The sequence below is a fragment of the Octopus sinensis genome, linkage group LG14, assembly GCF_006345805.1.
Source record: "Octopus sinensis linkage group LG14, ASM634580v1, whole genome shotgun sequence".
NCBI classification, from domain to species: domain Eukaryota; kingdom Metazoa; phylum Mollusca; class Cephalopoda; order Octopoda; family Octopodidae; genus Octopus; species Octopus sinensis.
Genome location: NC_043010.1, coordinates 31839680 through 31866533, shown reverse-complemented (window position 1 = coordinate 31866533; position 26854 = coordinate 31839680). Strand labels below are relative to the sequence as shown.

General features: G+C 35.1%; 1 protein-coding gene across 1 annotated transcript; it reads left to right on the top strand.

Annotated features, from left to right (window-relative positions):
• Window positions 1-17210: 17210 nt before the first annotated feature.
• On the top strand, window positions 17211-18332 carry LOC115219309 (piggyBac transposable element-derived protein 3-like). The gene has a single exon (XM_029789472.1). The coding sequence runs from the start codon at window positions 17211-17213 to the stop codon at window positions 18330-18332; it is 1122 nt and encodes a 373-aa protein (XP_029645332.1).
• The last annotated feature ends 8522 nt before the right edge of the window (window positions 18333-26854 follow it).

Sequence of the window (26854 nt, the reverse complement as noted above, 5' to 3'; positions counted from 1 at the left end):
GAGAAAGAGTACAGACTCTGTTTTTCGGTGCTTATATCATATAAGATATAGGTAGAATAATGAGTTACTGTAATCTCATTGTTCCCTGGTAATGTTTCAGCATTTTAGTTGGGCCAGTATGGTTTGAATGAGACCCAGTTGTATTTCAGTAGAGCTAGTGTAGTTTGAGTATGGTCTGGTAATTGTTTCCCATTCTGAGTTGAGCCAGTATGGTTTGAATGGAACTTGGCAGTGTTTCAGGTCCTGAGTTGAACCAGCATGATATGAGTGAGAGATTTTAGTGTTTCAGATTATACATTGGGCCAATATGGTTTGAGTGTGACCTGGTATTGTTTCAGATACTGAGATAAGCCAGTAAGCCAGTGTAGTTTGATTGCAACATGGGACTGATTCATATTCTGAGTTGAGCCAATATTCTTTGAGTGTAACCTGGTAGTGTTTCATATTCTGAGTTAGTGTGACCTGGTATTCTTATATAATTTGTGTTAATGTTTGGTGGAACACTTTTAGATGTTTTATTGTTGAATTACATTGGTGTGATTTCTGTGCATTTGTTTATAGGCTAATGTTTATGCTGAAGTGCAGTGTAGTGATTTTGTAGTCTTGATGTATATGGTTGTTCATTGTGGATATGAAGTATGTAATGTAGGATTATTGATACCTGTTTGAGTTAGAAAGTGTGAGGTTGGAGGTATACATCAAGTGGGGCACATATTTTGTTGTATGTTGTATAATGTTAGTATTTCAAATGAAACCTATGCTGACTCAGAGTACAGACTTTCAGATGGTTATATTTTACTGATTTTTGCACTTGAAAACAATTTGGATTAGAACGTAAATGCATATTCTTCTAGACTGGTCCAATGTTATTTTTTCTCATTTCTGCTCAAGATCACCACCACCACTACCATCACCACTACTAGCATCATCATTGTTGTTGTTGCTGTTTTAACATCTGCTTTTTCATGCTGTCACATGACTAGTCACGCTCACTGTACCACTCATATCACCACATTACTCACCTCAATCAGTATCAATCAGTTACACCATATCACAACTCATTTTAATCCTGTGTCATCCTGATCTGTGAGTTCAATTTTCCTAAGATCTAACTTAATCACTTTTTCCCATGTATTCCTTGGTTTCATCCACCACTGATAACATTTATGGTCAGTATTAAGCACTTTTTCACCCAAAGGTGAAATCCATTTACATCATATCTATATGAATGCTACCATCTTACCTGCTTCATATTCTCCCGTAACATGAATGAGAATTATTTAGACAAGTTATTGAAAGACTTAATAAAATCTTTCAAAGAATTCTGCCTGTGCATAGAAATCACATCACATCTCCAAACAGTTAACTCACCTAGTATTATATTTGATGTGTTTATCAGTAAGTACCTGTCCCACAAAAAGCTTGTATAATAAAAGACATATCAACAGGCATTCAAATTACTCAACAAAATTCTAAAGTAGTTTAACTGTAAATGTAAATATAAGACTCTCTACCAACATAAAGATAATCCACTGTAAAATTAGATATTTGTGTGTGAGTGCATGTGTGTATGAGTGTCTATATATGTATATAATATATATATATATCATAATCATTTAATATCCGTTTTCCATACTGGAATAGGTTGGACAGTTTAGCTGGCAAGCAGTAGAGCTGCACCAGGCTTCATTTATCTGGTTTGGTATGGTTTCAATACTGGATGCCCTTCCTAACACCAGCCACTTTACAGAAAGCACCCAGTACACTCAGTGAAGTGGTTGGCATTAGAAGAGCATCCTGCCACAGAAACTATGTCAAAACAGGCAATTGGAGTCTGGTGCAGCTCTCTTGCTTGCCAGCTCCTATCAAACTGTCCAATCCATGCCAGCATGGAAAACGAACATTAAATGATGATGATATATATTTTATATGTATTCTATATTATATATATATATATGTGTGTGTGTTTGTGTTTGTATATATATATATATATACATATACAAATATATACATGTGCATATATATATATACATATACATATATATACATACATAAATACATATATATATATACACACACACATATACATATATACACATACATACACTGTACCTCTCAGATACCAGCTTATATATATTTTATATGTATAGTGCGGGTGAGGAGAGGTGCACGCATGTGTGTGTGTGTGTGTGTGTGTCATTATTCCGTTTTATTTCAAGATTTCTTGCCAATAAAGAGCCAGTTTTTAACCTAGATCCAAGGCTCCTTCATTGGAATTTCAACAATATCAACAGGGTATTTTTGTATGTATGTATGTATGTATACGTGCAAATTTGTATATTTTTCTTTATGCATATATTCTCATGCATATAGTTGCATATCTAGATATGCTCATATATATTTAAATGATAAACTTCTGGAAAGTTTTACAGATTTTTAAAATTCCAGTGATGGCTTTGATCTGTAGTTTTCAAATCAGCTTTCTCCTTTCTGGTTTTGAGAAGCCTAATTTCTCAAGATTCGTTCTTAGGCAGTGTTTTACATATCCTAGTGCCACAATAATTACAGGTATAAACCTAAACTTGCAATCTGGATAGAGTAATTGCAGATTTCTCAATAGTTCAGCATAGGTATTCTCTTTTTTTACTAATGTTCAGTTTTATGCTAACATCCGCTGGGCAGATGATTTTCATAACTGTACACAGCTTCTCTTCTCTATTCCAAATCATTATATTAAGTTTTGACTGGGACATCCTAACAGTATTCCTTTTTTGTGAGTGGCTAAGGCTTCCACTATATTTCTTATTTCTTTGTCCTCAGGGTTATCCTTTCGATGGATTTTGAGATACAGTGTCCTACTATATCATGCATTATCAGTAGATAATATCATGATGACATTTTCAGACAACTGATTATGATGTGAGCGATATCTTCAGTGTTAACTCCACAAAGTCTGCATTTGTTGTCACATTTTACTGCTTTTCCTGCATCTCTATCCATTTCATGCACCAAGTATTTGGTTAATATTTCTTGTTCGTGGATTGCAAATGCATATTCTTCAAAGTGGGAGGTAGTAATTTGGTTGTTGGTTCAGATAGACTGCTTTGATGATCAATGCTGCTATCATCTCGGAGCTTTCTACTAACATATCCATCTTCTGCTGATATGCGCTCATCCTTTCATCTGATTATATGTTGCAGTAGAGTTGTGCAACTTCTTTGGGAATGTATTTAAGGTTATCAGGCAAGGAATGCTGCTCAAGGAGCTGCATTCCAAGTCTTATGATGTTATCAACCTCATGTGTATGCAAACCTGGTTAAGGGATGCACTTCAACACTGGGGATTTAAAAGATTTTGCTGAAGGGATATGATATGACATTCAAAGGCAGTTTGAATCAATGTTAAGCCTCTGCCAACTTATTTTCATTTGAGCTAGAGGTTGTCTACATCACTACTGATGTGAAAATTATGTGTGCTTGTTAGTATCTTCCGGGTTTTCACATTAACAGCTTAGATCTCATCAAGCATCCAATCAAGCAGCCCAAATGTTGGTATTAGTATTGGCACTGCAAACATATTGTGGACCACTGTTTTATAGAATGCAGAGAGTTCAAAGGTCCAGATATTCTTTATTCAGCTGTAATATTCTTTAGTGACGTGTTTTGTTACAGGTGCCATAGTAAGATACAGGAGTTGGACAAAATAACAGAAACACCTTAAAATTTCAAACAAATTTATTTTAATATGGAGGCAACTCAGCTGAAATGATCTGATCGATGTTCTCTGGTCTGATTCTCTCCTTACACCAGATAAGCGTATGAAAGTGGGGGAGGCCTCGTTTTTGCCATTCTATGGTGTACATCTATGCATTAAGATCACCAAATATTTTTCCATCCTTTAGCAGCCATAGCAGCTTCTGCTTCTGGTGGAAAACCCTTATGATAAGATCATGTCCCAAATGTCCTTCCACTGTGGGTTAGAGGTGAATGTTATAAAAAGGCCAAATTTGTGCACATAGGCCATGGCATCCTGGATACATTATGAGCTAGTGAAACTTGATGGTAGGATGACTTGCTGACCCATGTTTTGAGCATTGCCATCGTGATTCAGCGCATCCTGCAGGTAGATATATTGTTCTGATCTCAATTTCTTCTGGTTAATGCGAACGTGTAGCAAACACTCAGTTTTGATCTTTGCGTAAATGTTCACCATGAACTGACTCATCACCTGCTTGAACCGCAAAAGCTGGTCAAATTTTCCATCTCGGACCAGTAGATGGCAGTCATAAAAATCCTTGCAGGAAATATGTTTGTTGGTCTCCTCCCAGTTACCGGGTCTACTTGGTGCAACTCAAAATTATATCATCCTCTCCATGTGGAAACATCAAAGGATACTGCAAGCAATCATATGACTTGTGGATAATAAGCGGTTGTCATGATGCTTCAAGATGATGTCACATTTGCCATGCTCTTCTCCAACCAGAATGACTGCAATCTCATTTGGTGCAGGTGTATTGAACCACCGGGCACACTTGCCAGGTGGCTGCCTGTCAGCCTTGATAATCACTTTGAGGCTAGGCATCATCTCCATTCGCTCCAAAACACACTTGAGCTGTGAGCATAAGGGTGAATTGCATATATTTAAGTCTTCATTAAAAAGTAAACTCTATGAATAAAATAATTTTTTAAAACTTTGTTGTCAGTAATAGAAGAGCTATGTGACTAGTTTCTGTATTTGTTGCTACTTCAACAGAGATGCATTGTTCACATTAATGATCTTTTTTTTTTATATGTCATTTTGTACTGTGTTGCACTTCAGTCCCTCTATGAATAGTTTTTATGGGTTTTTTTTTTTTTTTTGAGAAATTGTCCCTTGATTCTTCTGTATTTGTAGACAGAGGTACTGTGACTCATATCCCATAACTCATCATAGAACACAACCAATTCTGAAAGAGAAAGAGAAGAACAAAAAGAGGGAAAACACCCCCACTCCAGTGATTTATTTATTGATCATGGCAAGATAACAAAAAACGAAGTTGACAAGATTAGAACTCAAGATAGAAATACTGCCAGCATTTTATCTGACACTCTTCCACTTCTCTGTCCACGAAAAAGTTTAGATTATGGCTATTTATAGAATACACATAGCCTGACAGAATTAAGTTAGGCTTCCTAATTTGCATAATAGTGCATGTGCCGGCAATGGGAATTAATTAATCAAATAGCTTTAAGTTAATATTACTTCTGTAACCAAGTAACTGAGTTATTGATCCCAGATAAAGAAGTAATAAATACTGGAGCTAGTGAAGCTGATCTCTATTTTCTGGCCAGAGACAGAAAATTTTGTGCTTTAACCACAATGGCTAATTTTCGCAACTTGTCTAAAAAAACATATACTTGCTAAAAACACATGCTTGAAAGTTTACATTAAAATTTAAATTATCATATCATCACATACTGTTTCATCATCATCATTGTTTAATGTCCGCCTTCCATGCTGGCTTGGGTTGGACAGTTTGATAGGAGCTGGCCAGGCAGGGGCTTGCACCAGACTTCTGTGTCTGTTTTGGCCGGGTTTTTACAGCTAGATGCTCTTCATAACACCAACCACTTATCAGAGTGAACTGAGTGCTTTTTATGTGCAACAAGCACAGGCAAGGTCAGTTTGGCATGGTTTTTATAGCTGGATGCCCTTCCAAATGCCAAGCACTTTACAGTGTAGATGGGATACTTTTTAAGTGGTACTGGCACTTGCAGGGTTACCAAGTAATTTGCAAGATAAGGAACTTTTGAGAGGGGAGGGGGCATTGGAGGAAGTGACCTTGTGTCAGATGATGAAAAGTTATAATAACATAGAGAGACAGAAACAGGTGTTTCGGTACATCGTTACCCAGCCAGAGAGAGAGAGAGAGAGAGGGAAATGAGGACAGAAATAGGTGTGCTGTTGTAAAAGAGATGCATGGTTACCCAACCTAAGGGAAGAACAGAAGGAGAGACAGAGTGGAAGAGAGCAGGAGCGAGATGGTGGCAAAATGCTGGGCATACTCACAAGGTGCGGGAATCATAATATAAATGGGATGGTCAAGTAAAAGAGAAAAGAGAGTAGGTGATGGCAAGTGCCAGGGCATACCCTTGAGGTAAGTGGCAGGGCATTGCCAACGAAACATGAGTAGAGAGTGGGGTAGGTAAATGAAGTGAGTGGTGAAATCATGGGTATATAGATGGGGTTGGGGACTACTGGATAGCAATCATACAGTGAACAAGGCTGTGAGGACAGGATCGGGGAGTGAGAAATAGCATAGTGTATGAAAGATGAAATGTAGGGAAGAGAAGAGATGTAGCTTTGTTTATTGGGGTAGGGTGTGTGAAAAGTTTTCCTGTTATGTGTGGATGGAACACACAGTGCTTCTAGAAATCAGTTTCACTGACATGGACAGGTCTTCTCAAGAACTTCATATCACCAGACATCTCGGTGCTTATATCAATATATTCTTAATATGTAAAAGTAAATGTATGCATGTATGCATATGTATGTACATAAGTATACATGTATGTACGTTTTTCTTTGAAATTTATTTAAGTTCTACTTAAGAGAGTTGAAGACAGTTGCTAACAAAGTGTTAGGACTTTTTAAGTTAAGTGAGTTCCTTGTGTTTATAAATATGTAGTGTTGATCTGTTGGTTGAGTTGTTAATGCACACAACAAAGTGTGTGCACAAATTCATTTAAAGAATCTCAAATGGAGAATCACTGGGATGTCTTACAAATTTTCAGTGCCACTAACAGATTGTACAAGCATTCTAGTAGTGCATGCATGTGTGCATGCTTTACTTGATGGTTCGTTCCAGACTGTAAATCACAGTTTTACACTTAGGTAGCTTGAAATTTTATGAAAGAGATCATCTTTGCAACAAGCTCATAAGCTCAGCTTTTTGGATGGTTTAGAAAGACTAAGAATTTCAAAGACCTTTAAGTATCGCATCAAATATTAGTAAAAAGTTACAGAATACAATAATAATTCATTTACAAGTAATTACATGAATTTATGTAATATTTAAAAAAATATGTTTGCACAAAAATATAGAAAACAACATCATTTTAACTTTCACTTTTCCAAACTTGCATGGGTCAAAGTTTATTGAGACAGATTTTCTATGGACAGATGCCTTCCTAGTCATAAAGCTTCCCCAGTTTGCAAGCAAGCAAGCTAATGTTTGCTCATGGCCAGGTAGGGTTTTGCAAAATATTGAAAACTAGTTTAAAAGCCACCTGATGGGGTGGCTTTTAAACTAGCTCCTATGGAGGGCTCTTCATTGGGCCATGAGCCCAATAATGACATTTCATGCATTGAGTACATATTAAACTTTATCAAACTTGACCAATAGTTTTCAAGCAATGAACAATTTTTGTCAAAACAGTGGTATAATATATTGACTTGGAACTTAGTGCAAAGCTTCATGATAAACAACATTTTTTGTCTTCCCATTGGGGGGAGGGGTCTAAGTACAATTTTTTTCTTTCTAACTTCTTTCTCTCTCTCTGTTAATTGTTTTCAACCATTACCATCACCACCATTATCGCCACCACAACTGCCATATACACACCATTCAGGCTTCTGACGCCACCACCACCAACACCTTTGACTTCGCCACCTTCTCCTCCACCACCATTACTACTGTCTTTCACATTCCTTACTATTATCGCCTCAGCTACCACCACCATCATCACTGTCGCCTCCGCTTCTATCACAACTACAGCTCATACGATTACCATCAGCCCATTACCATCTCAACTGTCAATCTACTACTGCCCTCACCATCTCTATGTCTACTATTACTCTCACCCCAGAAAGAGGAGTAGAAGTGTCATTGAATAGTGAGAGAGGGGATCAAAGTGTGACACACTGACACACACAGAAATTCGTTTTGGCATTTATTATTATATGTTTCTTTATTACCCACAAGGGGCTAAACATAGAGGGGACAAACAAGGACAGACAAACGAATTAAGTCGATTACATCGACCCAGTGTGTAACTGGTACTTAATTTATCGACTCCGAAAGGATGAAAGGCAAAGTCGACCTCGGCGGAATTTGAACTCAGAATGTAACGGCAGACGAAATACGGCTACGCATTTCACCCAGTGTGCTAACGTTTCTGCCAGCTCGCCGCCTTTTATTTTATTACGTTAAGTGAGTTCCTTGTGTTTATAAATACGTAGTGTTGGTCTGTTGGTTGAGTTGTTAATGCACACAACAAAGTGTGTGCACAAATTCATTTAAAGAATCTCAAATGGAGAATCACTGGGATAGATGACACTCATGCACAACTATCATATGATGTCAAGAGAAGGAAACATAAATTTACATACACACATAATACATACATGTGTATTTCTGTGTATTTGTGTGTGTGTGTATATACAATGGGCTTCCTTCAGTTTCCATTTACTAAATCAGTTTACAAGGCTTTGGTCAGCCTGGAACTAAAATAGAAGGCAGTTGTCCAAGGTGCCACATAGTGGGTCTATGGTTGGGAAGCAAACTTCTTAACTACACAGCCATGTTTCTGCTTAAACTGCAAGAGTAAAATTTTATTTCTAGTTCTTGATTTCTTTATTCTTGGGTATTTTGTGGTGCTCAGCCTAAACTATATGTACATAATTTTGCTGGGTTGAATACACCATTTTAAAAGGATCAATATTCCTGAACCAATAGAAAATTGTCAGCATCTTTTAAAAACAATATATTGAAAACAGACTGAATTCATATGATTGCATTTATGTAAGGTATTAATAAAGCTAGGAAATTTTGGGTCCTGCTACTAAAATGTGTATGTCTGTCTATCTGTCTTCTTGCCATGACATCATGTGATAGTTATTGACAAATGTCACTATCAAGCAAGCATTGTCCTTCATTCCAAATATTTCATGGAATCATGTTTGGTTATGGAGAAATATTACCTTATTTGAGAACAGGTGGGAATTGGCAACAGGAAGAGCATCTAGCCATAGAAAATCTGCCTCAACAAAATTCCATCTGACCCATGCAAGCATAGAAAAGTGGAGATAAGATTTGTGACAATGATGATATATGATTATATATATTTATTCGTAGGAAATCAGACTTGCGACTGAGAGAGTTAAAATAAGAGACAGGCTGAGTAAAGAAGAAAAAGCAAGAGAGATAGAGAGAATGTAAGAGAAAGACGAGAGGAAGAACGGAGAAGAGACATTAGAGAGAGGGGAAGAAAAAATACACTTTCCCCACAAGAAATCAAACCAAGAGAAATTCTCTAAAACAACTAGATTCCTTACAGAGAAACCAATATCCAATAATATTCTTAATTTGATTCTTCCATTTGTTACCAATATCCATTCAACTTATTGATATTGCCAACTGTTATTGATTCAGATGTCTTCAGATTCTAGACCGTTCCTCTTGCTGCCATTATGATAATTTTGCTACAATTTTCTGCTATTGGACGTGATTCAGATCGCAATTCTGAATAACATTTCTTTGGTGTATGTATAGATAGCTATGTGCTATATATATATATATATATATATGTATGTATATGTGTGTGCATGTGTGTGGGGATTTATATAAATATATTTATAAACATCCATATATGTATATATATGTGTGTGTGTGTATAAAATAATAAAAATTATAATAATGATAATAATAATAAAATGTGACAACAAAAGAATGAGACCACAATATTAGATAAATAGAGGATTATTTATACATGTTATAATTTAGAACAAAGAGTAAGTTGTCATTATAGTACTCGTAGTTTCAAATGACAGAACAAAGAGCTATGATGCATTCTCATCGGCTATTAACGGCAATAGACGTTATTAAAAAACCCATTGAATAAAAACCGTTGTCCTCTCCCTTAACTGCACCCTACACATAATAATCAAGGAGGTTGCAGTCTGGGGAGTTAGGTGGCTGGATGCTAGGGGTGATGTGGTCGCAGAAATTTTTATAAATACATAAGAATTACTGGCCTATTAATAATATTACTTAAATGTATCTGACCCTAACCATAAAACCCTAACACCCTAACCCTAACCCTAAAACCTTAAGGCTAAAACCAGTACAAACGCACGAACAATGTCATAAATAACAGTGACAAACGAAATATACACCGCCGATAGTTGTTGTTGACAAACAACAGCAGTAATTTTATTCAGATGAATACACGTCATTGAATCGTTGAAATTACCGAAACACGACAACTTTAACACGAATTAACTTCGTAAATATAAACTTTTCTCAAAAACACTAAGAGTAAAAGATGTTTTATCTGACACATTCTACCAGTATACGAAGTTTGAAAGTGTTTAGTTACAAAAAATTATTTTCTAAATCTGCCGATCAAAAGGTAAAGATCCCATGTGTTTGTTTTGTGTCAATTACGAAAGTAATATGTTATTGCATAATAATACGCTTAGAATAAATAAAAATTCATTAATATATATTCATATTTGCACAGATATTGTAACTATATTGTCCATATTTTAGTATAAATTTATCAAGCTACAAATTTTAAGGTAATTATTGTAATTTAATAATAGTATTAAGAATCATTTATTACATGTAAAGAACTGAAAAAACTTTTTTTTCCTATTTTTTTTCTAACTAAAAAATGACTTTAAAATGTATATGTGCTATGATAGATGACAGAAAATTTTAATGTGTCTTTGACTGCAGAGGACATGCAATGGCTTGAAAGAAATTAAGCTACTGTGATTCACTGGATGTGCAATGTCAGTGTGCATGTACAACAGAGTGTAAGTATCTTGAGAGAAAAACTGAACATAAGAGGCATAAGGTTTGGTGTGCAAGTGAGAAGACTGTGCAGGTATGGTTATGTGATGTGTATGGAGAAGGACAGCTGCATAAAGAAGTGCCAATCTCTAACTGTGAAGACAACCTGTGGAAGAGGTAAACTCAGGAAGACATGGGATGAGATGGTGAAGCATGATCTTTGGATGTTGGGTCTCATATAGATGATGACAAATGATGGAGACTTTTGGCAGTTTCCATGCTTGAGAAGACTTGTCAGGCCAAGTGAAACTATAGTCATGGACAGTGCTGGTGACACATTTAAAGACACCTATGCTGGTGGCACATAAAAGGCACCTACTACACTCTTGGAGTGGTTGATATTAGGAAGGGCATCCAGCTGTAGAAAACATGTTAAAATCAGACTGGAACCTGGTACAGCTCTCCAGCTTACCAGTTCCATTCAAATCATCTAACCCATGCCAACATGGAAAACAGACACTAAATGATGATGACAAGGGTATATATATATATATATATAAAAAAGGAAATGAAGAAAATGCTGACAAATAATTGAAGTAATTTAAGTAATTTAATTAGGTGAAAGTTCTTTTTACCGGTTGCGCATTTGTTATGCTTATCAAAATATAAAAGAGAGATTAGAGTTCCTTTCTTATAGAATTTTTCCTCTTATCTGATAAGAGGAAAAATTCTATAAGAAAGGAACTCTAATCTCTCTTTTATATTTTGATAAGCATAACAAATGCGCAACCGGTAAAAAGAACTTTCACCTAATTAAATTACTTAAATTACTTCAATTATTTGTCAGCATTTTCTTCATTTCCTTTTTTATATATCACCACTCGTGTTCGACATCTCCTTTTTTTAATATATATATATATATATATGAAAATATAAGAGTATATAAGTGTTTCAAGAATATATATATATATATATATATATATATATATATAGGTAAACAGTAAAATTAAATACAGACATGGACAAGAACATGAAACACCACAGAGACGACACAAGAGCCACAGGACGGGACATTCGAAGCCCTCAGTCATCAGTCAAGAACCAGATCATCTTAGCAATTTCGGCTGATTAATCTTGAGATTGCTCCGATATGGCCAGCCCAAAGCTTCGAATGTATACAACGAAAGGACGGAAAACGATCGAAGTACACAAACAAAAATACAGAATACGTGACACCAATAAGAATACAAAAACGTAAAAACAATAACGGTAAAAATAAAAAATAAACAACAAAACAAAACCAGGACGTAGGACAAGGGTCTTTCGACAGGACGATTTGAGTAGGGGCTGGCTTGTGAAGTTGTGCCTAAAGGCCACGGGGAGACGAACAAATCCGTGTTGCTTCTGAGGCTGCTGAAAACGAAAAGAGCGCTCAACAGCGGCTAGCTGTCACGTGAGAACAAAAGACAGGAGAAAGGGACAGATGAAAAGGGAGAGAAGGTGGACGAGGGAGGAGAAGAAAGAGACAGATCGAGGGGGCTGGAGGTGAGAGAGATAGAGAAACGTAGAAAGGGGGGGGGGACGGATGGAGAGGGAAAGAACGGAAGTGGAATAAGGGAGGAGGGAGAGAGAGAGAAAAAGAGACAGATTAAGAGTCGTATCAAAGCTTGAGAAAAAAATATACTTATCGTATAAGGACAATTGTGGATACGTAGCCGCCGATTATATAGGTAAACAGTAAAATTAAATACAGACATGGACAAGAACATGAAACACCACAGAGACGACACAAGAGCCACAGGACGGGACATTCGAAGCCCTCAGTCATCAGTCAAGAACCAGATCATCTTAGCAATTTCGGCTGATTAATCTTGAGATTGCTCCGATATGGCCAGCCCAAAGCTTCGAATGTATACAACGAAGGACGGAAAACGATCGAAGTACACAAACAAAAATACAGAATACGTGACACCAATAAGAATACAAAAACGTAAAAACAATAACGGTAAAAATAAAAAATAAACAACAAAACAAAACCAGGACGTAGGACAAGGGTCTTTCGACAGGACGATTTGAGTAGGGGCTGGCTTGTGAAGTTGTGCCTAAAGGCCACGGGGAGACGAACAAATCCGTGTTGCTTCTGAGGCTGCTGAAAACGAAAAGAGCGCTCAACAGCGGCTAGCTGTCACGTGAGAACAAAAGACAGGAGAAAGGGACAGATGAAAAGGGAGAGAAGGTGGACGAGGGAGGAGAAGAAAGAGACAGATCGAGGGGGCTGGAGGTGAGAGAGATAGAGAAACGTAGAAAGGGGGGGGGGACGGATGGAGAGGGAAAGAACGACACATATTGTATGTATGTATGTATATATATATATACAATCAGAAAATGGAGGAATGGTATAGATATCACACTCTGTAATCAAGAGGTCCTGATTTTGACATTACTGCATAGCATCTATATCATTGAACAGCCCATGCTTTATGAATGAAACTGGGCTGTGTAGAAGCTTCTCAAATGAATTGCATCTCATCTAAGAAAAAATCTAAAGGTACATGTATCCATAGACTCATCAGCTACTGTGGAGTACTCAGCTACAAACAATTCCAGTAACAATAGGCACCTTGGGAATGAATGAAGACCATACAAAAAAATGCATAACCAAAATTTCAAAACTTACAGATATATTCAACATACAGGAATAACACTACAAGACACCAAACACACAATAGGGAAAGCACTTTGATTACAGCAAAGACAGCAAAACCAAAACAAAAAACTACAAATTGCCAAAGCCATTTTACTAAATACCTACTAGCTTTCAAAAGTCTCACTTAATCAGTATTCAGAAAAATTAAATCAGCACTCATTGAACACTAAGCATATCCATCGTAAATGATTGTGATCCTGCACAAAGTTTCCAACTATTTTTCTTTGTCAAATAACATTCACCTGCAGCATGTTCACACTTAGAAATTGACATATCCATTAACATATACCAATCCTTGTTTTTATTTCTTACTAACTGTCTCATACAGATTTGGAACTAATTATCTTTGGATGACAAAGTCTTTGAGCTATAATTGTTAATTTAAAAATCTATCAAGGTGATCAAATCATAACATTTATTATAATGATAAATATGTTAAAATATTTTAACTTAGACAAATTTGTAACTGTTATAACACAAATTTTATGTTTCACTGTTACTTAATTACCTAAGATTTATTTTATTGTTTATAACTAAATTAATTCTTTTTTATTTCTGTTTTTACAATTTTTATAGTATTTTTTAGAACATTATTTTCGTTGCAATTTTTTATTTCAAATTTATTTTTAGTGGTGTTATTACAATGTTATTCAGATTTTACCTGCTACCTCTTAGCCTGACTTTCTAATAAATAAATAAATTAAATAATTATTTATTGTCTTTCTTTTATATGCTATTAAGTTTCCAATTTAGTAAAATAAAAAAGAAATTAAAATCAAACAAAAACACTGCTGCTTCACAGTTCTACAAAGGTACCATGACTTCACTACTCTAAGAGGTATCCATTAACATCACTGATATAAAAAGTGAAAAAAATTGAAACAACTACCAAAATGCTTGAACAATGCATTTTTTAGTAAAACATTAACTTAGTAAAACGTTTTTTGCTTTTTTCCCTGTCTCATATAAGTAGCATATTGCTAATGTTAGTACTCATGGTTGAGTATCTAACACGTGTTAACATACAAATGGAGAATAAGCCAAATCGCCATGAGGCAAATGCACTTCTTCACACATGCACACAAAATGGTAAACAATGTAAATAAAACCATATCATTTGGCCCAGTATTAAAATAGGAATGCATAGTTTGAATTAAATGTATAAGAAGTGCTTAAAAATGAAAATACTAAGCTCTGCAACACTGAACCAATTAAGATAATACCAGAGGAACATAATGACAAACTGAATCTATATAAAAGGTTAGACTTTATGCTTCAATTCCTTTTAGTAAAACATTAATGGTATGAGAAAAATATAATTATGTACTACACACATATTTTACACCAACATTAAAGCACAAAATAGAAAAGAAAAGAAACACTAAACTACTAAACATACAAATATAATACCTGGAGAGAAAATAACTTGATCTAAAAGTGACTTTAGATCCAAGGAGAGTCAATAGTTTAAAAAGACATATCTTAAAAAACAAAGAAGCAAACAGAAAGGTAACTAAAAAAACAGGATACATAGCAGCAAACAAAAGAAATATCAAAAATGCCAATAGTGAGAATAAAAACAGTAAAGTTAAAGCCATTTAGAAAGTAAACCATGAATATAGAAGTACAATAAGCAAGGTGAATAACAAAACAACACAATAAAGCTCTAGAGCACCTTTAGAATACCTAATAGAATGCCTCTTGAACACCTGTTTAATATGGATCAGCAAAAATAATAAACACAAACAAAACAAATTCGTACAAAGCGGAGGATGGAAAGATCTAAGATTTAAAAGTTCTAAAGTCCTAAATCATGGATATTCCAGCACTCTAGAAGTAGAAGTAGTAAAAGAGTTAAAATCAGTGATTTCCTGATAAACCAATGAAAAGCTATTCTAAGGATAAAACTCAACAATGAAATAACAACAATAAAAAATGCAAACCCTACCCTCATAGACTTACGGTAAATAGATGTAAACATGAATATCACTGGACTAAACAATATATGCAGCAACCACATTGGCTAGTTCTTTCAGAACTATTCATGCAGGACCATCAAAATCATAAGCAAACATATAAAGTCGGTGCCCTGCAAAGTCTTCAATATGTAATTGCCAAAAAAGGGGACACTGGGCCAATGTTTGATTATCAAAAAGTAAGAGCTCTTCAAAATCTAAAATTAAGCAGGCATGGTTGTGTGGTTGGAAACTTGCTTCCCAGTCACATGGTTCTGGGTTCAGTCCCACTATGTGGTACCTTGGGCAAGTGTCTTCTACTATCGCCTCAGGCTGACCAAAGCCTTGTGAGTGAATTTGGTAGACTGAAAGGAGCTTGTCATATATATATATATATATATATAGAGAGAGAGAGAGAGAGAGAGAGAGAGAGAGATTTATATATATAGATATATATATATATATAGATAGATAGAAAGATAGATAGATAGGTAGACAGATAGGTAGATAGATAGATTTGTGTATTTTTGTTTGTGTTTGTCCCCCACCCCACCCCACCATCACTTGACAACAGATGCTGGTGTGTTTACATCCCTGTAACTTAGCAGTTCAGCAAAAGTTAGCAATAGAATAAGTACCAGGCTTACAAAGAATAAGTGCTGGGGTTGATTTCTTTGACTAAAAGGTGGTGCTCAAGCAAGGTTGCAGTCAAATGGCTGAAACGAATAAAATAATAATATCTTTGGACAAACCTGACTCTCTAGATGAAGAAACTGATAGTGAAGAAATCAATCTATCCATCATATGGCAACCTTGGAAACACTAGGTTGTGGTTTGGTCAACACCAAATTCAACAATCATTCCATTTGTGGGCTACTCAATACTGGATCAAACAACACCTTCATAGAATGAGGATACCTCAAAAGGCACAATATTGACTACAGTCACCAGTCTAATAGAACCATTACACTACCTAATAACTTCCCAGTTGAAGGTGAACTGAAAGTGGAAATAACAACTACTGGTAATTCCTATATCTATTATTTATTTTCTTCATAAAAAGTAGCCTGTTTACTAGCCAACTAATGTTTGCATAAGTGCAAGTGAAATGTATATATATCGAATTCTTATTTCTAGATCATTGAATATGTCTATAAGAAAACTTGATGGTGAAAGAAACACCAAAGAAATCTTAAATATAATCGAATCTGGTGATGATACTGAATATTTTATTGAGGAAATTTATAATGCTGATGAGCTTCAACTGGTTCTTCATCCACCAAATCATAGCAATGATTCAGATAAAGATGATGCTTCAATAGCCTGCAGAAAATCTTTAGCAAATTTATGTGACATTGGTAGAGGTATTCTTGCAGAGAAAGGTGAGATTAGAGCCTATTGTAAAGCTGGTGTTGAGGTTCTTGATGTAGAGAAGGAGGTGACACCAAGCTCTTCTAAAAAGCGCTATTCACGCGCAAAGGAAAGTCTTTGCAAATGGAATAATAAACCATTGAAACAGTCCTCTGCAAAGTATAACTGTGATTCCAGTGTAACTGAACCTTCGATTACAACAAAATTTAGGGACAAGTTTGAGCCAACTGACGTCTTCAAGGAGTGCTTCTCTAAAGATATTATGAATCGTATTTGCAAAGAAACCATTAAATACGCCGTACAAAAGGGAGAATTGTAGTTTACTTTGTCTGTTGAGAATTTTTACAAGTATTTTGGAATTCTTCTATTGTCAGGCTACAATAAACTACCCTGCAGAAGAATGTACTGGGAGAATAAATCTGATTTAAACAACAATTTAGTTAGTCATGCAATGTCTAGAAATACATTTGAGAAAATACATCAATATCTACATTTCCATGACAACAGTAAACTCAATCCTTGCGATAAAGTCTATAAGGTTAGGCCTCTTTTAGATCACCTAAATGATAAATTTTACCAATTTGTAGAACCAATGGGTAGCTATTTCTCTCTTGATAAGGCAATGAAGTCTTATTATAGGCATCATGGCATGAAACAGTTTATAAGAGGCAAGCCCATATGCTATGGTTTTGAGTTTTGGTGCCTTGACAGGCCAGATGGATTCTTAATTGCAAGTAAAACGCTTGGTTCTTCAGTTAGCAAAATATTATCTTTAAAATTTATACCAGTAGGATCAAGCATTTATATTGACAACTATTTCACTTCTCTACCTTTGATGGATGCCTTATCAAACAATGGTCTCTTTTGTGTTGGGACTATTCGAAATAATAGAACAGAAAAGGCACCGCTACAAGATGTAAGCAAAGTTGTGCGAGGCATTTGCTGTGTAGCTGAGGATAAGAAGATTGGAATTACTCTGCCAAAATGGCTTGATAATAACCAAGTAAATCTTGTGGCCAATTTGAAAGCTGAGGTTTTTGATGTTGGCAGCTGTAAACAATGGAAAAAATCTGAGAGAAATAGAGTATCTGTACTTCAATCAAATATTGTGAAGCTATATAACAAACAAATGGGAGGTGTTGACCTATTTGACAAATTGAGAGGTCATTATCAAATTAGAATACGATCAAGAAAATGGTACAGGCCTTTGTTTAGATTTTACCTCAATGAAAACATTGTAAATTTATGGATTCTTTGCTGCTACATTCAGAGGAATATTTCTCTAAGGCAAATAGTTACTGCATTGCTTGCTGCACCAAATTTAGAAAAGAAAAGAGTGGTACATCCTAAAACAAAGAAGCAAGTTCCACAAGTGGCACAATTTGATAACAGAGACCACCTTGTCAACAAAATTGAAACTCAAAGGCAATGCGCAGTTTGTGGAAAATGCACCAAATTTGTTTGCATCAAATGCAATGTAAGCCTATTTCCTGACACATGCTTTCTTCCTTTTCACCAATAAATGGTATTCCTCTTAGAAATATATTTACTTGTCATTAGAATTTTTTTGTAAACAAATAAATGACATTAAAAAATCTTTTACTTCATCCTTATTTCAAAATTTTAACCCTACATGCCCAGCATATGATATATCATACAGATCTAAAAACCACTTTATTATTGTAATATTCACAAAATTCCATAAAAGTATACAATGTATTTGAATGTAAGAAAAATTCAAAAATTTTTCATTTCAGGCATTAATGGGTCAACATGGAAGGAAGCATAAGATGTTATGATCCTAGATAGAGTGTGCCATAAAATCATAGAATATAATCATGGTTTAGTGTCTGCATAAGGTCTGATCTAAAGTTAAGCAAGAACAGCAACGCTTCTATCACCATCATCACTTCTACCTCCACCACCACCCACATCAAATTACATTAATTTTGGTTGGATAAAAATTTATTGGGTTAGTGAAGCAAAGCTTGCTAAAAATGACAGATTCATTTTGCCAAATAATAATGCCTGAAAAACAAGACAGAAAAAAGGACAAGTTTAAATTAAAAAGAGTTTGGATTGGAGAGTCATTATAATTTTTTGTAACAGGAAAACATCCAGTTGGCACAGCATGCTTTGTGAATTCTTTGAAAAGCTACTATTTTGGTAATATCATGCCTGAAAATCATCAATTTAGAAATTTAGAAGAACCAGCTTTCCAAATCATACTTCTTCTTCTTCTTCTTCTTCTTCTTCTTCTTCTTCTTCTCCTCCTCCTCCTCATCATCATCATCATCATCATCATCATCATTATTATTATTATAGGCTAAAATTAATGCCGGCAAGTCAGTAGGATTGTGACTGGGCACCTGGAGAGGTAGATCAATTCCATCGGATGGCATCGTTGGACGCTGGACTGATGGACCAGTGAAACTGCTCAGGATCTGGTTTTGTCCCAACCTCCAGGTGCATAAGAATTGAGAAGAGGTGATGAACAAGGTGACCTCTCTTATCCAGAAATGCGCAGAGAGGAAGTTGTCCCTGAAATTCGGATAAAAGACATGCAAAATAGAACACCCTATATCGAATTATCTATATATTAAACGATTAAAATGGGTTTATAAAATACAATAAAATGAAAATAAAAGTAGAATTTTAAACAAGAAAATAATATTTGCATATAACAGTCGAAGATTTTTCTTAAGAAATAAGTCAAAATATATACAATAACTTTGTGATGCGAAATAAATCATGCATAATAACAAACAAATCCAACAGTGTGATTAAAAACTAGTCCAAGAATTAAAAATATACACTATCCATATGGTATATTGCTAGCCGATATTTTAAATTTTGTTGCGTGTCTGCAAGAATTCAAGAGTTCGCGTCTTTGATTTAAAGAGTTATTTCCTGGAATAAAATGAAATATTTTACCAGCGGGCATAAATCACATTTGATGGGTCTTTTAGGTGCACCATGCCTGTAAGGTGTAGCTCTATCCAAAATACTCCATGTCACGTTGAAAGGTCGGACTTCTTTTTCCTTTAATTCCCAGAAATATTTTGCCAGGCTGGTCTTCGTCCTATTTTTGGGGTATCTGAAGGAATTTTTATGCGAATAAAATCAGGTTTTGAAAAAGTTTTCGGAAGCCCCTGTATAAGTTCTATATTCGCGTGAGCCTTCTATCTGCACCTTGGCTCTATACACGATTCCTTTCTCCAGACATATTCCTTCCAACAGACAGGAGGATCCATCTTTGCAATTACAATTTTTAAGAAGAGAATCAGCACTATGGTAATTAGCAATTATCCTACTGTTGTGTTGGTTAATAAAAGAGGCGAAGTTTTGGAAGCAAGAATAGCTGATCTTTAGTGTTCTTCTATTAAATATTCTATAAAACTTATGGTCAGGTTGAAAATGTCTAGAGACTAATTTTAAGAATTCCCCACCTGTATTTGTTTTTACGGCCATATTGAAAGCTGGGTTAAACCACAAAACTTTCCTAGTCCTAGTTCTACTTGTAGCATTACTACTAGAATTAAGTTGGTTATACTGGATCTTCTCAGAGAATCCACTATTCCTTAATGCGCTATTGTAATAAGGTACGGCATTTTGGAATGCGGCTTCATCCAAAGAAATTGATGATATTCGTCTACCTACATTATTGACTAAGGTCCTAAGAATAACTGGTGGATAACTGGATTCTTTGCTAATATAAGATAGCTTATCATTAGGCTTATGGTAAGGTTTAAATTTATCCGACTGTAAATCCAAATTTACATCTAAAAAAGCTACACTTTTCAGGTTAGTATCTATCCTAACCCATAAGCCCATCCTTTGGAAGAAAGCAATAAGATCCTTCCTAAGCTTATCTGATTCATGGCCGTTTAAATAATGGATGACCTAAGGACCAGGTATGGTGTTAAACCAGATGTTGGATTAAGTCTTCACGAAAATCATTTACCTCTGTTTTGATATATTAGTAACAGTAAAAATGCTTTTTCTAAGCTGGCATTAACCCTCATATCTCATTCTCCTATTCTTCTACTGATTTCAGTGAGAGGACTGTGACTTAATTTATTGATTGTGGAAGGCACTGAGATAATATAGATCCTGGCAGAATTTGAACTGAAAACATATAGATACATAATAAAATGCCAGGAGATATTAGTCTTATGTGGTACGAGTTCTGACACCCCATCACCTCTTCTGCAGATTCCACCACTCTACCACACCAGTCAGTCTATCACCTCTGCACTTGCATTCAAGCTCAATCAAATTACTGATAAATTCTAGATTAACCAATCAATAAGTTCAATTTAATTAGCTAACGTAGGAGCATAAGGAAATCACAATTAAGTTTCTAAGAATGACTTGATTGAGTTGCAAAACTGGACTGTATATTGCTGCTTGTTGCCATTGGGGAACCTTTTTACTATAGGTTCAAGGCCTGGCCTGAGATTTGGTGGGAGGAGATATTCAGTTACATCAACCTTTGTGTTTGACTGGTACTTACTTTATTTTCCTCCAAAAGGACGAATGGCAAAGTCAGCCTCAGCAGAATTTGAACTCAATATGTAAAGATGAGCAAAATGCTTAGCAGCATTGCCATTTTTCTGTCTACAACAACAACAGCAGCAGAAACAACAAGAACAACAACAAAAATAGCAGAAGATAGGACTGTATCCTGAACTGAGCTTAGGGTTGAAACTGGTAAGGTTAATATAATCTCACATAATGAAATGTGGGTGGGGACGATATAAAGATTGATAAGTTGATTCCAAATACCAACAATAACATAACAGTAATTGCATAGAGCAGCAGACACTAAACAAGAAGATATATTACTATTTATATCACTAAAAAATGTGTTGATTAATTGTAAATATGTATGTCTCATTATCAACATCATCACCATTATCACCACAACCACCATCATCATCATTGTTGTCATCATTAACGTTAGTATTGTTGCTATCATGACCACATTACAACCATCTTCCATGTTTGTGAGGGTTGAACAGGTCTTCTCCAGGATTGTACCTCTCTTCTTACTACGGTCTTATATTATCCCCTTTATAAGGTTCAGCATCCTGAGACCAGACTTCACTAAACCCATATGAAAATATACAAGTATGTATGTACACACACACACACACACACACACACACATATATAGGCGCAGGCGTAGCTGTGTAGCATGAAGCTTGCTTCCCAACCACATGGTTCCAGCTTCAGTCCCACTGCGTGGCACCATAGGAAAGTGTCTTTTGTGATAGCATCAGGCTGACCAAAACTTTGTGAGTTAATTTGCTAGGCAGAAAGTGAAAGAAGCTCGTCATATATATATATATATATATGTATATATATATATATATATATATATATATATATATATATATATATGCATATATATATATACATATATATACAAAAACTTTTTTTCAGAATAGGTCTTACAGCTGTTTCCGGTATATTTTATATATCCCTTCATCGGAAACGGTGTGATAAGATGGTTAAGCAATAGTTATTTTAGATAAGATATGAAATAGAGAGTGAAGTGAAGGAATGAAAATAGATGTGAGATATGCAGGGATATTGCATTCGTAGGTCCATTATTTAGGCAGAATGGTATACATATAAGATTCCAATACCTTATAAGTAAATTCCAATAGTATTTCAAATTGGTCATTCTAAGTATAGAGTTTGTATACAGTGCTATTGAATCGAGGTTTTATTTAAAGTGACCTTAAAGTAGGAAATATATTTGTAAGGTCAAATCGAAAACAGAAAGAGAGGAACAAAGAAGGAAGAAAAAAGAAAGCAAAAGAAAAGCCAGGAGAGAGATAATAAAGAGATGAAGAGAGGGAAAGTGTACCTGTTAGTGGTCAGTCAAGATAAATTGATAGTAGGAATGGGGAGGTGAGGATGATAGAGAGAGAAAGATATGGGATTGTAAATAGGGTAAAGAGTAAAGGAGTGTCAGATAGAAGGAATGGGGTAATAGAGAGAGATATATATATATATAATCGTGTAAAAAGAAAAGGAGTGTCAGGTATGTAATGATAGAGCCTAAGTGATGGGGTAGAGAGAGGGGATAGGGGTAGTAATATGGTGGAATGAAGAATTTGGGAATACAGATTAGGTTGGTTGGAAGCTCAATGCTTAGTAGTAGAAGAAAATATGTGAAGAAGTATAGAGATGCATATATTAAACATGCATATATATATATATTTATACAATATTTATACATATCAACATCTACACATACAGATCGTACTCATATCATATGTACATATGTATACCCATGAATACGTGTATCTGTATGTATTATCTTGCACACGCAGGTATATATTCCTTGCATACATATATACATTCACACATACACACACACACACACATACATACACACACACATATGTATGCATGCATATATACACGAATATAATTAGATGGTTGTGATATTCGAGTATGAAAGAGGAATTAGATAGGGATTGGGAGTTAAAATGTAGATTTATAAGGTTATACCTAAGGGGTATTGTGGAAATATACTGTATAGTCATTTAGGCATTTGGATTTGTGGTAGAATTTGAACGTGTGAAAAAAGCGGTGGTTGCATGTGCTTAGTGCCTCATTATGTTTATTTAGCAGTGCTGGAGAGTTGTGCTTTAATATATGAAGTGCCTCCTTCAGGCAAAGCTTGAAGATTGGGCGTTGACCTCGGTAGGGAAGCCCTGAATCTAGTATGGACCATGATAGAGAATAGGGTATATTTGTATTTTTGAGATGATGTATGTGGTTGGCGAGTGTTGTAGATTTACTATGTTTATCGTATCGAAAAGAATGGAGGTGAGCGGCGTATCGTTGCTTAACATTTTTGGTTGATCCTATGTATATGGCTATGAATAATTTGACCTCGGATACCTAATAGAGTCATCAGTTTATTTTTTTATTAAAAATAAATAATATTACTTTATATTTTAAAAAAAAGGTTTCTCAATGTCAACTTCCGCTATTGACAAAAAAAGGCGAAGTCTGTCCCCGTCTAATTTCATTGTTTTCATTTCAGTTGTTTACAAATTCGCTATTTGTAAACAGCTATGATAAATTACTGAAATAAATATTTACCAAGTTCACAAATTTAAATATTCGGTACAAGATAGTTTTTAACGTGCTTTTATTCATACGATTTTTTTTGCGTTCATGTTTATCTCATTCATTGTTTGCAATGATCTCCCCCCCCCCCCCCTCTCTCTCTCTAACACACACTCCAGGCTGGATTTCGTTATTACACAAATATCACATTAAAATTTTGCAATTCAACATAGGGTATCCAAAAAATATGGGTATTCTTTTGCTTGAACTCGCACACTTCGTTAATTTCCATAATTTTTTTTTTATTTACCGTGTTCAGCTCTATGTGTTTGTAGTCAGTTACACACGCACATATGTGTTTTGTATGTACGTTTGTATACATTCATGTGTGTGTGTGTGAGAGTGAGTGAAGGGGTTTCTTGTCATGTACACGTACAAAAATAAATACATATGCACACATCTTTTTGTGTGCACGTGTGCATGTGGGTGTGAGAGAGAGAGTGATGTCCAAGTGGCACTCACTCTCTCTTTCTCTCTCTCATACACACGTACACATACATACAAAAAGGATATATTCTCTCGCTCTCTCTCTCTCGCACGCACACACACACACGTCCGTTTTATCTAATATTTGATAATGCATGTATATGTATCTTTGTGTGTGTGTGTGTGTGTGTGTGTGTGCATGCGGCGTTCCACAAAAAAGCAGAGGAATTTTCTTTCTTGATGTTCCTAGTGGCACAGGTAAAACATCTGTAACAACATTGCTTCTCTCCAAAGTAAGGCAGCAAAAACGAATTGCAGTTACTGTAGCACTGTCTGGCTTTGCAGCCACCATTCTCCCAGGAGGACGAACAGCTCATTCTGCTATTAAATTACCGCTAAAATTGGTCACAAATGACAGTCCAATCTGTAACATAAGCAAAGATTCGAGTTCAGCAGAAGTATTGTGCCAATGCCACCTTATTATTTGGATGAATGCATCATGTCACATAGAGGTGCAATGGAAGCTCTTGATAAGACCTTACAGGACATCAGAGGCAACAATAAATCTATGGGAGGAGTTACATTAGTTTTATCAGAGACTTCAGACTAACATTAATAGTTATTTCAAGACAAACAAGACCTGATGAAATAAAAGCATGCATTAAGTTTTCACACCTATGGAACAAAGTACAGAAATTTTCTTTCAGAACTGACGTACGAGCAGAGCAGTTTCCAACCTGGCTCCTCCAATTAGGAAATGGGAAAGTACCATTTGATGGGAATGGTGATATCAGTTTGGCTTGTATTGCTATCATGGTGAATTCCCCAGCTGAATTGAAAAACAGACTTAATAATTATAATTTGCATAAATGGTTGTGTGAAAGGACAATTTATGCTCCAAAAAATGAGACAGTAGCAAAGATTAACCATGAATTAACAAATAGGATTCCGATTAAGGAGTGCAAATCAGTTGATTCATTCCTTGATGAAAAACACAGCAGAGTTCCTTAATTCTCTTGAGCCACCTGAAGTTATGAATCTTAATAATGCTTCTAAGAAATTTAGATCCTCCTAAATTATGCAATGGGACCAAGTTGATTGTGAAGACATTATCACCTAATGTGATACCATCATCACTGGATGTACCTCTGGGGAAGGGGCTTTCATTCCAAGAATTCCAATCAAACCAACCGATATTTATCTCCTTTCATAAAAGGGATAAATTTTGTATTTTCGTTTATTATTATTATTATTATTATTATTATTATTATTATTCTCTATTATGAATTCAGAATTGATTTCCTAGTTAAAGAATAAATTGAATTTAGAATAACAAATTTCTATACATGTTTTACTTCTTTTTCTTCCAATATATAAGGAACAATTTAATTCCCAGGCAACACCAGACGCCTCTGGTACTATGTATATAAATATATCCAAGAAAGATTTTAAGAGATACATAACCCTGGCGGTTACCGTGTTAACTCTTATATATCAGTTCTTAATGCCGGCTGCCACAATGAATGCTGGTGAAACTCAAGTTGAAAATTTACAAAACTGAATTATTATCCTCACTATCCTTTTAGGGACTGCGTAGTTTCCATAGAGAAAGTAATGAAATTAATGACGATCAGAAGAATGAAGATTTGCACATCCATATTTTATTATACAGTTATTTACATCACTCTTCACTAAGACCAATGGTTCCCGAATTTTTTTTACTCACGGCACACCTTACAAGTAGTCAAAATATTTTGGCACACTTTGTACTTAAATTCTAAAATTTATTCAAAAGGGGTTTTATACATATCAGCATTGCATAAACTATAAAGTAACATATAGATAATTAAAAATACAGAAAAATTGCATGTGCTTTCTCTTTATTCAATATATGAAGCAAAGTTACCAATGAGAAACATGCGCTTGATGTTTTTTGGAAACGTTTTCAATATTGGGATTATTTGAGAAAAACAAACCCTCGTTTCTTCTTCAATGCAATGGAGCCTCTCTCTCTTTTTATATTTGATGTTATTGAGGGTTGAAAATTCCAACTCACATAAATACGATGTGGATAACTGCATGAAAATGGATAAAGCGTTTTTTTGTTTTTTTTGTTACTGAGGGGTCTTCTCCTATATAGCAATCCAAAATATATCAATAGGTAACTCAGCATACTTTATTTAATAGGTAACTCAGCATACTTTATTTTTAAGTCCGCCATCACTGGATATAGATGTAAATTCTTCTTCGTCACTTATTTTCAGACCAATATAAGATGAAATTTTTATGAAGGGATTTCGAACCCAATCATACTCTTTTGTGATTAATGACAGAAAATAAAAGTTTATTTTTTCTTCCAGATTTGTCAAATGTTCAAATACAATAGGAGTCATTCTTTTATGTATTAAGGCAAACATTTCGAAGTTACTAACTTCAGCCCTATTTTTCCAAATTAGAACTTTC

Bases quoted from the DNA above. Each gene is read 5' to 3' on its own strand.
- LOC115219309 (XM_029789472.1), top strand. From the start codon at position 17,211: ATGTACTGGGAGAATAAATCTGATTTAAACAACAATTTAGTTAGTCAT.